The 16995-nt window shown below is 37.2% G+C and overlaps 1 protein-coding gene across 3 annotated transcripts in view; it reads left to right on the top strand.

Annotated features, from left to right (window-relative positions):
- Positions 1-9156, top strand: part of ambra1a (autophagy/beclin-1 regulator 1a) — a 71805-nt gene extending 62649 nt beyond the window's left edge. For all 3 annotated transcript variants that reach the window (XM_026267713.1, XM_026267714.1, XM_026267715.1), the window contains 2 exons: positions 5349-5480; positions 6570-9156. In XM_026267713.1, the coding sequence (XP_026123498.1) occupies positions 5349-5480; positions 6570-7129 (692 nt within the window). In that variant the 3' untranslated portion in view covers positions 7130-9156. The remainder of the gene's footprint in view (positions 1-5348; positions 5481-6569) is intronic.
- The last annotated feature ends 7839 nt before the right edge of the window (positions 9157-16995 follow it).

Here is a 16995-nt window from a genome sequence, read left to right as displayed (position 1 = left end):
TCAAGAAGTCCATTAAAATATGTTTAGTTCATGTTCTGGGGATGTTTCTTTGCATTCTAGAGATGTGATCTCAGTCCTCCTCGTCTCCCTTCATTTGCTTGAGTAGACTCATGATAGATCATGCTCCATCTGAACCACCTGAGCTGAGTTTTCTCACCTGTCCTTTTGCTCTGAGAGGCTAAAGCTGTTGATCTCTTTGGTGACATAAGGACATGGATCTTAAAAAGGCATAGCGGCAATCGGTGTGGAAATAAGTGACATGGGAGGTAATTACTGATGACATGAAAATGTTTTCCTGCACTACCACTCAAAAGTTTTGGGGTCAGTAAGATTTTTTCTAAATGTTTTTGAAAGTAGACTCACTCAGGCTAAATTAATTTGGTCAAAAATACAGTAAAAACATTAATAGTGTGAAATAATATTATATTTTAAACTAATTGGGGTATTTCAATATATTTTAGAATAAAATTTAATTTATTCCTGTGTTGGCAAAGCTGAATTTCCTGCATCCAAGATTCTTCATTCATGAGCCTTCCTATACTTCTAATGTTGATTTGCTCAAGGAAACATCTAAAAGAATCCTCTTATTACAGTGTTGAAGCAGTTTTGTAATGAAATAGAAATGACATTGAAATGTGTTGTAGCATTATAAATGTCACTTTTGATCAATTTCTAATGTATCTTTGCTGAATTAAAGTACTAATTTCTTTCTGACCCCAAACTGTAATGTATATACTGTATGGATCTATTATGGGCCTACACAGAGCCTTATTCATTACAATCAATTACATTTTCTGTCATTTTTATTGGTGCTTACCAGTGTTATCTAAATCTTGTATGTTTAATATATCTGGCAATCATACTATTTTACTTATATCATACTAATGTCTAATTCTAATTTTTCATGAAAGGTGGACTCAGTAATGTTTCTAATAAAATCTTTACCCGAGCATATGAATAGCTCTTTGAATAATACTGGTTAACCAATCTAAATAGGCGTGGGCAAGTGAAATGTCCAAACATGTGGTTTCTGCTAGAGCAATAATACAAACTGCAGAGATTAGTTGTGCTCACACCATAAGAGGACCTTAAGGTCCAGTTTATTCATGTGCATATTATAATAAACAGGAAAAAAAAACTATTTATAAAAATGACAGAGGACTAACAAACTTTGAATATAAGTGTTTATAAGTGATGTGACATTCAGCCAAGTATGGTGACCCATACTCAGAATTTGTGCTGTGCATTTAACCTATCCAAAGTGCACACACACACGGTGAACACACACAAACCGTGAACACACACCCGGAGCAGTGGGCCTCATTTATGCTGCGACGCCCGGGAGCAGTTTGGGGTTCAGTGCCTTGCTCAAGGGCACCTAAGTCATGGTATTGCCACATTTGCCAGCTTGAGACTCGAACCCACAACCCTAGGGTTAGGAGTCAATCTCTCTGACCACTAGGCCACGACTTCCCAATAAGCATGGCAATAGTAATGCTTATAGCGATGTAAGTATAAAGTACAAGACCACGTTGACATATTAAGAATGGTGAAAGAGTGCACTTAGAAAATGCTGTTGTCTTTTGCATTAAAGCACATGTGTTGTCCAAAAAATGTGAATGACCAAAGCATTTGAGTATGCAAGTTTTTTCAGATTTCTGGTGCACTATGGGGGCCTATTTGGGTTTAGTTCCTTCTGAATATTGTAATGGGAGGGTCTAGTCTTATACCACACACACACACACCTGTTAGTGTGAAAAGTGTTTTGACTGGAACTGACATCGGGGATCACAGACATTTGTGTAGTGTGAAAAGAACAGTAATCTGACGACATTGTTTAGTGTATGGAGACCATTAGCAATATTCTACTGAATAAGAGTTTTCACAAGTTTTTATTTCAAGTCATTGTGATTTTTTTGGGTCAGTTGGGGGTGTTGGGATTTGGCATTAAAAAATTTCTCACCACCAAATGCCTCATCATACTTGAGTGGTCAAAGATTAGACAGACAGAAGGTGGCCAGTCTCATTATCTGAATTCATGATGCTTAGACACCTTAAAGGAATCAAGCATCAGCTGTCACAGGCAGAATACCAGCCAAAGGTCAGGAGAGTTTTCATAATCTCTCCTTCTCCCTCTTTTCTTTGTGTCATTTCACCTTTTTAATATGCATGCATATCTATATATGTATGTGTGTAGAAAACAGCTGATTCCCCTGTGTTTCAATAGCTAGTGTTGTTGATATCCAGTGACTCATGAACCTTTAAGGGGATTTACTGTACAGTCTGTCAAAACATTCATGTGAAGCACTGTGGTCTCTGAAGAGTAAATCCTCACTCATCCATTCTGACATTGATGGGCCGTTTGTCTGATACGGAAAGCTTGTTTGTGAGAGGATTGTGCTGTAAAAGTGGTGTTTGTGTTGCAAACTTGGCCAACAGGAAAGCTGTAGTGAGCATGCTCCTATTACTTCTTCAAAAACACAGATGATTCTTTCTTCTTACTCATTCAACCCACACCAGCACGCTCACTATTTTGGAGGCACGACAGATGTTAGAAATTAGATAAATAATTAATATATAGCTCAAAGTCTTAGCTGCACAGCAAAATGTATTCCTTACAGAAGCCTGTGGGTGCAGTCATTGCAGAGAGATTACTTTTTCATTGTTCAGTCAGCAAAAACCCCATGAGGAGATGCTCCACAATGAGACATTTAATTGTTTCACACGTGGACTGATGTTGGCATGGTCATTAGCTGTATATGAACAAAAAGTACAGATGTGATAATAGTGCTGCACACAGGGTGCCACTAGCTCAGTCACAGAGCAGCATTCAGCGCTGGGACAGATCTATGAGTCCCCTGAATGACATCAGTGTAAATCAATGGACCGAATCTCTATGTTCTTTGGTTTTTGGGAAATATTTGTTATTTTTCTCCCCCAAGTGACTGTCCATAAACTGTGTGTGAGAAGAATATGTTTTGTATTTGTTTTTTGTTTTTTTTGCTTTTAAAGAAAAAAAATCCAGCAAAAAAAAACAAACACCATTAAGTCATTCAGCATCAGCCATAAAACTAAAAAATAAATTTCAAAAATCACTATATTTACAAGAAACATTGGAGCATATATTTAGACACTTTTTCTCTTAGTGTATTTCAGTTGCATACATAGTTTTTATCTATAACTAGAGTAATGTTAGATATTTTAGGTATAAACCTAAAACGAAGCTTGCGACTATGGCTATCGTTAGAATACAGTATACTGTATATAGGTTTACTAGTTTGGGAAAGAAGTCTCTTATGCTCACCAAAGCTGTATTTTCAAAAATACACTGAATATTACTGTAATTCAAAAGAACTTTCCTTTTTAATCGTTTTAAAAATTTATTTCAGCATTTTTAGTGTTCAGAACCATTTATTATTACCAATATTGAACAACAGTCGTGCTGCTTTGTTTTTGAGAAAACAGGATTCTTTGATCATAGGAAGTTTAAAAAGAACAGCATTTATTTGATATAGAAATCATTTTAACATTATAAATGTTTACTGTAACTTTAAATAAAATTAACGCATCATTGCTGAATAGAAGTATTATTTCTTATTTTTCTTTACAAAAAAATTCTGACCCCAATTTTTTTAACAGTAGTGTAGATTGAAACAGCAAAATTAAATGTTAACTTATTTATTTGTATATTTTCTACACTATTGTTCTCCCTTGCAGCCTTCTAGTTTGAAACCTCTGTATTAGCAGATGGAAATCATTTTCAGATCAAATATACTTTTATAAAGGAAATGTTGTGTCTTCCTTTGTTTTGCACTTCACTTTGTTTTGCTGGCAAACAAGGACCAACGGCATTGGTGGCCTCCCACTGGGCTCGGTCACTAGTGATCCAGGAGAACTGGGCTGTGTTGGGTCCAGATGGCAGAGGTGATGTGCAGGTTCTGTAATCTTGGAGAGCTGTTGTCCAGGGAGGGATGAACTCACATGAGGCAACGTGAGCATAGTGTGTGCAATTGGAGGCATTTTACAGGAAGCACAATGAGCATTCATATTGGAAATTAGAGACCTTAACCATGAGTGTATTTTGGTAAAAAAGAGCCAATTCAGTCAGATTAAAAACACAACAAAACAGGAAGTCCAGCCTGCCAGCTGAGATGAGCTTAAATAGCAAAAGGTATTTGTTACAGCAAATCCATAACTGCTTTGATGTACTGAATTATGAATGATAAAGTTATTTTCTTTTTCTCACATCTTGTCAGTTCAGGGATCTATGGTTTACACATGTGGCATGGCTGCTCTTTCACTTACTTTAATTCCTATAGTTGGAGTAACTTTTGCTCCAGGTAACAGAAATTACTGTGAAAATACCCCCCTTGCTGAGATAAAGATAATTCCTCTCCATTATTCATGACTGATGGTGTTTTGTTCTGTGCCTCTAGTTGTCAAATACCTATTTTTCGACTTGTTCATCTGATAACTGCATTTGGATTTTCAGTTAGGTGGGAAAATGAAAATGTAAAAACATAAGCAAGCAATACAGAAAGAAGTAATAATAAAAGGACTGTTAAGTATTGTACTTGTGCCTCATTTTGTGGCATTGTGAGAATGAAGCCCAGTACAAACACACAAATATAATGCAACTTTTACAAGCACTCAGAGTTTGAAGAAAGAGATCCAATATTAGTTCAGTCGTAACAATAGCATTCTTCACAAAAATATGAATACAAACAATTATGTGTTATTTACTCACATGCTCAGACAATGTTTCTTTTTACTTAATCTTTTTGCCACTAACTTGTACTAGTTTTATAATCTTTTTACTTGTTTTCTTCATCCCAGTGGCATGTGTTGAAAATCAACTGGGGGTGCTTTAACGACAAATGTTACCCTAGACCACAAAACCGTCTGAAGTGTAATTTTTTTTAAATTGAGATTTATATATCATATGAAAGCTGAATAAATAAGCTTTCCATTGATGTATGGTTTATTAGGATACAACTATTTGAAAATCTGGAATCTTAGGGTACAAATAAAATCTAAATATTGAGAAAATCGCCTTTAAATTTGTCCAAATTAAGTTCTTAGCAATGCATATTATGAATCAAAATTAAGTTTTGATGTATTTACACTAGGAAATTTACAAAATATCTTCATGGGACATGATCTTTACTATCCTATGATTTTTGGCATATTGTATGTTATATATATAGATATATATACATTATATAATATCATTTTGACCCATACAATGTTTTTTTTTTTTTGGCTATTGCTGAAAATATACCCCAGCGACTGGTTTTGTGGTCCAGGGTCACAAATGGTAAAATGCTGAAATGATCATTCTTTATCAGCCACAGACAGCTTGGATTTAGAGATTCTCCCAGAGGATTCTGGGTCTGAGGTGGTGCCAGAGACGCCCCCCCACAGTCGACCTCAGGAAGACGAAGAGTCAGATCTCACTGAACCCAGCACAGACAGCACAGGTAACCAAAACTTGTGTCACACTGAGAAACAAAGGAACTATCTGATACTGATTTTGGTCGTGGAACGGTTGTCAACCAGTCAGGAGTCAGGATTAGGTTTAAGGCCACAGTTCTTGTCAGCATACAGTGTCATTGCCTTCTGACTGTAGGGTTGGTTTATGGTTTGGTTAGATTTTGGGTTTGGGCTACTATTAGTAGAAAACTAGTGTCATTAGTTTCTTTACACAGTGAGTTGCAGTGTAATTGTGCAGCATGAGTGCAATCAGAGATGACAAATTAATGGTTTGCAATCAGCTGTCTCCTCAAAAGAGACCGTTTGCAAACAGCAGAAAGCCACCTTCGTGCGACATTGTTCACTCTGCTGCGCATAATAGCTCTAAATAAAGTAATATACACATATATCTTGCTTTTTGTCATGTGCTGTGCACGTTTGTGATGACTATAGATGTATGCAAATCCATCAGGGTTGGATAGAGTCAAGAGAGACCAATCACACTCCAGTTCAGACTGCAGCAAAGGTGTCTAGTGTGAAAGCTCTTTTAGATTATATATAGCACATCCACTCACAATTCAGAAAACGAATGAAGAATTTTAACTATCAGTGCGTGAATTAAAGTGAAGAAACAAACCGAAGCTTGAAAGGGTTGTTGATGCTGATGCAAACATCTGAAACATATTCACACTAACTGTACTTGATTCAAAGTGCCTCAACAATAGATGAGGATCAAAGAATGGAGTTTGCAGAAACAGTTGATGAATAATTTAGAGTCAATTGTGGTGCTTTTAATTGCACCGCACCTTCCTATTAAATTAGGTCCATACAACATGTGTCTGGGCTGTAAACCTGCACTGTAAACAGCTGTTTGAAAACCATCTGATGTTTCAATCTCCACTGACACTGCCAAGACATAAATCTCCCACTAACACCTCCAACTCTTCATGTTTTGTAAGCTCTCAATTTCACTTTTTCTCCTAAAGGCCATATTTACTAGCCTTATTCCTTTGTTTCTCCCAACTCAAGTTTATTGATCCCTGTTTACTGTGCACTCTGGTATTTCTCAACTCAAGTTTTCCTTCTCTCTCTCTTAGGTCAGGCTGAGTATGCGTCTCATATCCGAAGGCTAATGGCTGAGGGAGGGATGACAGCGGTGGTCCAGCGTGAGCAGAGCACCACAATGGCTTCCATGGGCAGCTTTGGCAACAACATCATCGTTAGCCACCGAATCCACCGTGGCTCCCAGACAGGAGCGGACGCACAAAGACAAACTGGTTTGAGCCCCGCCCCCGGGCCCTCCTCTACTGCCCCTGAGAGTTCGTACTCCCGCATCCTCTCCAGCACGCTGGGGCTTCATCCCGACACCGCTCAGAGCACCTCTACAGACATGGACCTAACGTCCCTCATAGAACAGGAAAGACTACACACGTCCCTCCTTTCACAGGAGTTTTCACCTGTTTTCTCATCTGCTCTAGAAGCAAATGGACCTTCCCCTTCTGTGGAAACAGACAGTGTCTTGGAGGAAGAGGAGCTCCAAGACTATGCATCCCTCCCTGCGTCTTTACTCTCATCCTCACCCTCTCTTTCTCCAGTCAATAACAGTAACTACAGCAACAGCGATAGTAGTTATCACGGAGACGAATATGGGCGATAAAAGCGACGGGGTTTGGAGAGGAAACCAACAATTTGAACCACACAACAGAAACTTCCGCAAATATTTGCACTCGACCCATGTGTTCCTCTCTCTTATCGCCATCAGCTTTCATATTTCACATCTGCTCTGACACGGTCTAGTGAATAATGAAAGGACAAAAGTTCTAGTTTCCTGCTCAGCTTAAACTCTGCAATGAATTCAGACCTTTTCATGTTGTACGTTGATCAGCCTTGCTGAAGTTGTCCATCAAGATCAGTGTTCAAAGTAGAGCCACATGCAGAGTAAGGTCTGTCAATAGAGTGTCTTTAGTCTGGTGAGGGACATTTGTTCAACTAAATCCTTTGTTTCTTTACATCATCAAAATTCAAATAAAACATTTTGGATTCCAGTTGAGAGCTGCTGCTTTGAGCAGAAAGGTTAAATTTCCTTGGACAGTCCAGTAGTCCAAAAAGTTTCTAAACCTTGTCACATTCTGCACAACATAATTATATTACTGTGTGTTAGTCATTGGAGTCATTGCTGTTTTAGATGAAGACTGGTGCATTTTAGTTCAGGTTTTTATGAAGATCAATGGACCACACTCTGTTTTATAAGCCTTTGGAAAGAAAAAGAGAAAGAAGACGGAGGTGTACACAAGTTTTATATTTTGTGTTGTATTGTTTAATTCTGTGGCATTAAGGGATGATAAAAATAAAAAAAAATATTCTGTCATTATTTACTCACCTTCATGTTGTTCCAAACTTGTATGACTTTCTTCTGTGAAACACAAAATAAGAAATTTTGAGAAGTGGTCATATATTTGATTACCAAAATTCTAATATTTTCCTTAATGTTTCGCAGAAGAAAGTAAGTCCTAAAGATTTGGAATGACGTGCAAGTCAGTAAGTGATGACAGAATTTCCCTTTGTCTGAAGGATCCCTCTTAAGTTGTGACGTTTCTCTGCATCCTCATCATCGACTGTCTTCCGTGTGGCCAAGACAGTCTCCTGTGCACTGCTTTTTACCACAGAAACACCTCAATTATCACGCTTTCCCCCGAACGAAAACAGAAAGACGGCTTCTTAAAAAGGGTCTCCCCTTCCCTGTTTACAGTAAAGTGCTTCTCGACACGACGTGATGGACGTCACACTCAGAGCCTCGGCAGGGAAGCGGTGGAGTCTGACAGGAGTGTGTATGTGGAAGAAACGCTATCCCAGTTCTGTCAGCTACTGGAGATTTTCAAAGCCTATTGAAAGTTAGGCAGACACCTGACAACAATTGTGTTGCATCCTTCCTTTTTATTTCTTATGCAGCACTCTGTTTCCTATCTGCTCTCTCAGAAAACATTTCTGAGGTGTGTGTGTTCAGAGAACCTGTCCGTTGAACCTCAAAGCCGGCCACTGGCTCTGTTGTTATGCCTTTTGAATTTCTGAATTTACAGCACATTTTGACTTCAGCTTGTAAAGTCACAATGTCTAATCTGCTTAAGTGTACCTTATGTTGAGACGTGACCTAAGGGAGTGTCTTCATGATGGGTGTTTAAGTGTAAAAACACTGGCCAGTGGTCTGGTACACACAGGGCTACAGTACTGCATAGGGAACGCAGATGTTTGGATGATCTGTATGTGAATTTTTTATTTTTATTCACAGCTTTAATGCATTATGTTCTGCATTAATATGGAGAGGCTCTCGGCTTCTTTTAGCAAACCACTTTATCCTGAAAATGAATGTGTGGCGGTATGTCCTGAATCAAGTCAGAGCTTTGGTAAACAGTGGAACCTCTGCTTTAGCTCAGCTCACTGGCCTCCTACAGTAAAAACATCATTTAGTTCTCTTTCTGCTCCTGAAAAAGCTCTTCTGATGGATTATGTACTTAACATTAAGAAGTGACTATTTTTTGTCCTTTCCTTGTTTTTCGGTTTGTTTTTAGAAAGCCATGTTATTATTATTTTTTCTTTTAAAGGAAAAAAGGCGACGATAAATTGATCTGCATTCTGGGAAACGGTCCTTTATGTGATTTAAATGTAATAAAATTATAACAGAAATGCCATGTTATTGTTTTTGTGTGTAGACTGTGAGGAGGATTGAAATGCTCATCATTTTTGTATTTTTATTATGGTCTTTTTTTGATGCAGATGACCAGAATGAGCGATGACTCACATCTTATTACATTTTTGCCTGATTCTGCTGCACCAATTGATTCTTTAAACTGAAGTCTCATGCAAATCTTGTGAGAGGTCCAGATGTTATTAGATCCACCGTACTTAATTTATTAAATACTATAAGCCTGTTCAGTCAGACACTTAGCTACATGTTAGCGTTGCTCCTGAGCTGACTTCAGATCAGCGCTGACTACTTTAGGATCATGCCTCTCACGTAAGTAGATTATATTCAGAAGATTCCAGAACTGTGAGACATAGATGAGATGGTGGTCACTGTGCTATGACGGAGAGGTGAACGTAGACTAAAAATGATCTGTCAGTATTCAAACCTGCAGAGCTTCTTCAAGCATGTGCTATTGGATTCTGAAGGTACAATAATGTAATAGAAAGTTGTTAATTGTTAATCTTCTCAGTGGAAATGGTTCAGAGAGAGATGTGCTGAATAGGAAGAGATGTGTGAGAGCTGTAGAAAAAGCTACATCTATCAGGACAGTCCTCACACTCATTAAATGGGATAAAAAAAATAAAAGTCTGTTCTGTGGACCAGTCCTGTAGTTATGAGCTCTCTCTGGTGCACACAGAGAGGCAACATTAGATGACAGAACTGTTTCAAATATCCGTTTCATGGCATAAACACACACTTATGTATTATTGAAGGACACACGCCCAGAAACACTTCCTCGTGTGCATAAATGAAAGGAAACTAGCTAATGTGAGGCTGTAGAAGCAACATGCAATAAGATATGTGAGAACTTTCTGTGCTTTAGGCTCCATTCAACTAAATCTGTGGTGGCTAATTGCTGGTGTAGATTTAAGACAGCAGAGGGCTCATTAAAAGAGAAGGACTCCTGAGAGGATGGAGCCAGAAAGGGCTGTTGCCTTCCAGCATTCTGCTGCACTCATACAGAGGTCAAGGTTGGGCAGTTAGCCCCTGCTGGTAGATGCTGTAACTACACCATGCTGCTGGCAAAACACCTATTTCTCAGCTGATGATAACTTTTCACAAGCAGCACTGTATTCAGACTAAATGTATATTTTAAATTATTTTATTTGCTTTATTTAAAAGCAAGATGTGAATTCTAGATAGACTGATAGATAGATGCATGGTTTCCACAAATATGTTATGCAGAACTAGTGTTTTCGATGCGGATAACAAGAAATATTTATTGCACACTAAATCGGTATATTAGAATGAATTCTGAAGGATCGTGTGGCCCTCCGTAAGCCCTTTTTTTTCTTCTTTATAGCCAAGCAAGATCCATTGAAGCAATTGCTATTGAAATAGCTCTCTTAAGGTATTCTAGAACTCCTTGATAGAAAGGCTTTGGCTGGCTAATCAGTGTCATCCTGACAGATACGGAGAGTTTTAATGCAGCACAGAGAAATCCATTCCTGCTATGTGAAATGTTGCCGATTGCTGTTCCCCCAGACTGAGCTATGACAGAGCGTCCCTGAAGGGCTGGGAGCCACAGCAGCGTTCACTCTTTATATTGAGAAAGCGATTACACACTTGTCCCTAAAGGCTCTGAGAAATTCCACCTGTCTAGCAAGAAATTTCCTCGCCATTGGCCTAGAGTGTCTTATTTTCAACTTTGCTGACTCTGTTTTTCTTGCGAGTCATTCGTCTCAAATATCAGTATCGATGCTGTGAATGAGTGCAGATTGCTGGGATTGCAGCGAGGAAATCATAACTCACTCGCATGTTAAAATGTGATGTTGACAGCAGCAGCCACAGACCATGAGTGATCCGAGTCCTCCCTATAAAGCTGATCTCAGTCATTTTGTGTAGAAACAAAGCACTGATACTGACATGATTACAGGCCCTGCTGAGCATTATCATCACCTACACTAACTCCGCTCTCGCTCTCCAGAACTGCTGTTGTATAAAGTGCCCCGCACATAGAGGCTCTGAGAGAGCTGCATCGCAGTGTAAGTGGGCACTGTGTGTGTGTGGTGGCATTTTTTTGAGCGCTCAAGTGCACACATGCACAGCTAGGCTTTGTGAGAGAGTTGATTTAATGATGGGTGTATTCTGAGAGGGAAAGGCTGTTATGCAAAGCCCCCTTTAATTGTATAATGTGGCAGATAAACAGAGTGGGATGAGGTTAATGGGGATGACTACAGCAAAACATGCTGCTAATGATCCGGCCCATTTATTATTGCTAAAAAACCATCGGCACAGCATGTAGCCATTATGTATGCAATTACATAGCTATACATGTTACTCGAAACAGATATGGCATGTTTTACATTTATTTGTTTGCTTCTCTGAAATGTTGTGTGTGTGTTTTCACAGACTGATCATTTTCCTGTGCTTCTCTGCTGCTGTCAGTTATAATTTGCAGTACATCCCCATCTAATAAAGCTACTGAGACTGAACAGGAAATAACCATACAGCATTTGCTCATACATTATGGTCGATTTAGAAATATTGGTATTGGCCTCATTAGTTAATAGGACACATGACCCTGAAATTGGATGTAATCTGAACTCATAATCATAATAGGCTTCGCTGATTATCTGCTCTATCATACACGATAGTTGGTTATCTTTTTTTGATCAACTTTTAATATTCATGAGCATTTTGTTGTATTTTTATTACTTTTTAGGGCAAAGTAAACTTTTTCAAATCAATTACATAACAAGTAAGTAGTAAGGTAGTAAACAAAACCTCACCTTAATAAAAATATTATACTGTAAAAGCTATAAAATATAACATTCAAATTGGTGGGTGCCAGTGAGTAGCACTATTATGAGCAGTATTAAATATACCTGTAAATAGGTTTTATATACAAGTGAGAGATGCAGCTGATATGAAGCAGTGATTAGGTTGTGTGAAATGCATAAATATCATTTTTCAGAAAAAAACTAAATAAATATCAACTATGTCCCTTTAAAACAGTTATTGTGGCTCTCGAGTTGGAAAACCACTAAAGGAACCTCAGAATTTGATTATTCAAACAAAAGATATATTAAAAAGTAAAAGGCCTGATGTGGTATGGTATAAAATACATGCAGCAGTGAAAAGCTCAATTTTGTTTATGAGGATGGTGATTCAGATTTCATATCATCCTTCAATCCCTAAAGTCTGGGTACCTCTTGAGTGTTGGTATTAATAAAAGTCGGGAAACGTAGCTTTATTATATTTTTTTGCTATAGTTATGCTAATTACTGTGCTCTCTGGAATACTCAATTCTGATTGGTCAGTTGTGACATTCTGGGGTCATAAAGTTTGAAATAATGATCACTAACTGCCGAGGCCTAATTGACCATTTCCCCGCAGCTCATTTGCTACACGGCTCTGCTAATGTCACAGCTCTCGTTTGACTCGGCAAACTCATATTTTGCATAATAAAATAATTGTAACTAAACTGCATGCATCATGTCTATTTATTATCACAAAATTATCCACTTTAGGGTGATTAAAGACTCTTACAATCCTTTTTTTTTTCATCTTGATTTGGTTTACTTGATTACAGTGCTGTTCTAAAAGAAGTAGTTCACTCAGAATAAAAGAAAAAAATCTGCCATTATTTACTGACTGAATTTTTGGTGTGTCACATTATTTCATGCCAAACAGAATAAAAGCAAAGGAAAAAGTCTGTAGACTAACAGTTCCACCTACCCATTGTATACTTGATTAAAGAAACAGTTCAATCTTTTTATTTTTTTTATTGCCAAGAATCCCCTCAGATCTCTGGAGATCTGTGTTTTGCATTGGGTTCTCTGAGCAGTAATGGTTCCAGCGAGGACCATTTGTCATCCAAAGCACCTTTTTTTAAGAGTGTACATATATATTTGCATGATTGTATCTTCTCCTACAGTATGCTGGAATGTTATATGCTCAACTGAAGAGCATGAAATGGGTCACAATTTCAGCTTTATGGCTTTTAAAAGCATTTTTGGTTGCTTTTTGCTGGCATGTAGAGACTGCTTTAAAAGCCCAGCTGAAAGGATGTTTTGCATGCCCTTCTTTCTTAGACACTTTACTGTGTTCTTGTTCATCGGAAAAAGGATGTTCATCATTGCATTACGTTAGCTTAACTTTCCATTTAGATGCAACTGCTTTGTTTTTGATTCGTTTAATTATTTATCTCTTCTCTCACACACACACTCCTCTCTCTTTCACATCTAATCACCTGCTCTGATAGCTTTCTGTCTTTTGCTGGTGAATAATGATCCTAATACAAACACACACCTCTTAAACAGAGAACACACTGCACTTAGAGCCACTGAGAGTGTTACATAATAACTTAAATGGGTGGAAATATAAAAAGTGGAGGGAGAGCATAGAGAAAAGCAGAAGAGGGTGAGATGTAGAACTCTGTGGCTGTACATAATGACAATCTTACTCTACAATATTCAAATGAGAACACAAGCGTGTGCATGCATGAATGCGTCCTACAGTATGTTAATATTCCAGCAGCAGGCAGGACGGCTCATTCTCATAGTAAACAAACTGCAGTCAGATCCATAGTGAAACTAATTGGACATTAAAGTTTGGAAAAGTTTTCCAAGCATGGCCACATTCAGACTAAAAACATATGCTACTTGTATATGAAAAGATTTTAGGTCAACTAATGAAACTAAATAGATTCACTAGCTAGGTTTAGGGGGGAAAAAAGTGGTCCAGTCTTTGTCATCTGATTTTTGTTTCAGTAAAAAATGCTTAAAAACAGAAGCTTTAAGATTTATTTTCTCTGTTTAAAGAGGTGAAGTGTAAAGAGGCGCATACAGTAGTTTTGTTACTTCAAAGAAGCTTATTAAATAATCAAATTTAGAGAGCGAGAGATATGTATATTGATTCAAATCTGTTTCTGTGTCTAAACCAATAGTCCCTGACTCTCAGAACTAATACACCTCTCACTGAATCAGACACTAAAGTGCCACTCATGGCACATTTTAGTCGGTAGTGACGTTCAGTTTACACTTTTGGTCTAGATCAACCACTTAAACTTCATTTAGAGGGGTACTTTAAAGAGCTTTTATTACCTTGATAAAAAAAAAATTACAGAAAAACCCAGCAAGAACCCTGAGAAAAAGACCTTTACTTTGTCAGCAATTCAGTTAGCTATTGCAAATCAGTTTTATTATCAGTTGTTTTACTGAGACGGGCTCTGATTAGGGCCTGCAGCTATAATGTGCACAAGAAACACGCCAGATGAACACCAATGAATTCAGTGTCAACTAAACCAAACTCAACGCAATCTGATGCTCATGTAATCTAGATTCAACAGCACCAGATTCAGCAGTTCTAAAATTAACAAAGCATGACTGAACTGATGTGCTGTAGGCTGAACTCAGCAGCACTGCTATATATCTCATTTGAAAGCAGTGGGTGAGCAAGTGAAGTGAAACAGAATTTGTTATGCGTGTCTGAGCTTAATGAGCCTATCATTTGACTTGTTAGAGAACTTACGGACATCTATTCCTGAATGGAGCTGGCTTTTTATTAATTAGTCTTATTCTACCTTTTTGTTCTTGTTGTTTTGTGATGTTATATACCTCGGTAAACAAATACAATTTAAATGCATGTCTCGCATGCTTCAGTGCACTTTGAATGGAACATATACGCTCACTTCAAACTGGAATCACGGCGGGATACCCTGTGATGTCCACTTTGCAGGGCACTTATTTTCAAATAGAACAAACGTCTGAATAATAAGAGAAACATTAAAAAAGTTCAGAGCAGATACAACTTACCCACTGATTTCTAGTGTCCTCTTTTGGTAAGTATTTTCAAAGTATTTTCGCTTTCACAATGAAACATAGCATCTCCACGACATGGTGCCAGCGGCAACAATACTACAGCGAGAATCAAAGTTACGTCTTCTTTCTTTGCCTGAACATCTGACGGCGTTATGCAAATCTTCCCCAATCGTGACGTAGTGATGTTTTTTTTTTTTTTTTTTAAAGAGGTGTTTTAGGTGTTTTAACTTTTATAAAGAATATCTCTTTGGGTTTGAATCTTTAGTCTTCACAACATTATCTTATCTATTCAACTATTCTTATCTATTCACGAACTTGAGCTTGAAACACTCCAAAGAGAAAGGAGGACTTCAAATCAGATCATATGACCGCTTTAACTTCAGTGATTTTGATCCTGCTGTAGTCAGATCATCAAGCTTAGTATTCATACTGAACTAATGAGAGACCAGAGCGTATTACTGTTACTATACACACAGCAATTTAGTTGAGACATCTCTTCATGTCCACACAGGAGTGCTGGTCTGCCTCACCTCATTAACAACTCCCTCAGATCTTATTCCCTACCCTGTGGTCTGTTTGCATGAGAGAATATTCCCTTCTGATATTATAGACTTCACAGTGAAACCACGTACGCTTTGGCAATGTCTTCTTTATGGCCTTGACTATAATGAATCAAATGTAATTAAATTCATGTGAAATGAAAGTTAACTTCATTAATCAAACACAAGATCAAGCTGTGTAGACAGAGGTAAAATCTCATTTATTGGCTTGATGTTATGCTGAAAAAGGACCAGCTAATTCCAGTCAGTTCTGGCTTGCTGGTCTTAGTTGGACTCCTACACTGAAAAAAGAATGATTCATTAAATTTACGCCATTTTTTAAAGGTAAGTGGTTGCAATAATTTATTTTTATCTAAATTTAAATAAACATATCTAGTTTAATTTATTCAATTTTATTAAATTACCTGTGCTCAATTAAACTTAGTTGACTCTTTTTTTTATGTAACTTGAATATTTCTTATTACATTTTTATTTATTTATTTATTATTATTATTACTATTCAAACACCTAAAGTGGTACATAGACAACAGCAATATAAACCTTGGCTGACATTTTTATTTACATTTCATAAAAACATGTGAAAAACAGTTATTATCGTAAACGACCACAATATTAGAAAAAGGAAAACATTTAAAAACTTTTTAAAATAAGTTATTATATATGGAACTCTGAAAAATAATTTAACAAAATAAGCTAAATTTTTTTAAATAAATTTATTCATTTAGCAGATGGTTTTATCCGAAATGACTAACAAATTAGGAAAACAAACAATTCACCTTAAGCTTAATGAGCTTCTTAATGAGAAGGTAATGAACATGAGAAATGCTTAAAACACAAAGACTTCAACAACGTTCAGAATACTACAAGCTAGAATTGTTTTCTTTGTAATTTGGTCTCTGAATGTCAGCTGGTCTTCAAAGAGTTACCCACATTTTAAAGCTTTCATTTAGAAATCTTTAAATGACTACAAAACAAAAACTCTTTCATTATGTAATTTTGTGTCCAAAGATGCATTTTGCGTCCAATGATGAGATGGCAAGTCAGGATCATCAACTTCATCTTTGCAAAAGCAGCTTAGGCCAGCCAACTTTTTATTTATTTATTTCTTTTCAGTTTGCAATACTGAATAAAGCCCAGGACAAATAATTAGGTCCCATTATTTAAGGTTATGTTAATTATTTATTTTGTTTTCTATATTAGCTTTTTTTTTTTTAATTTATAATGTGACCATGAACATACAATTGCATAAAATGTAATTTTATATACTATATTTTTAAATTGTGTCCTTATGTATGTATATGTGAGAGAGTTCATGCATCTATGCCAAGTGGGTTTGAAAGCACAGGAATGTCTATGTAAAGTTTGCATATTCCTTCCTGAATCCCTGATTTTAGTTTCATTCCCATGACTTCTCTCTCCTCACATCACTCCTCCCCTCACTCCATCTTAAAGCCAG

The sequence above is a fragment of the Carassius auratus genome, chromosome 7 (assembly GCF_003368295.1).
Source record: "Carassius auratus strain Wakin chromosome 7, ASM336829v1, whole genome shotgun sequence".
Classification (NCBI taxonomy): Eukaryota; Metazoa; Chordata; class Actinopteri; order Cypriniformes; family Cyprinidae; genus Carassius; species Carassius auratus.
The sequence above is the reverse complement of the archived record's forward strand: the minus strand, read 5'-3'. Positions and strand labels throughout refer to the sequence as shown.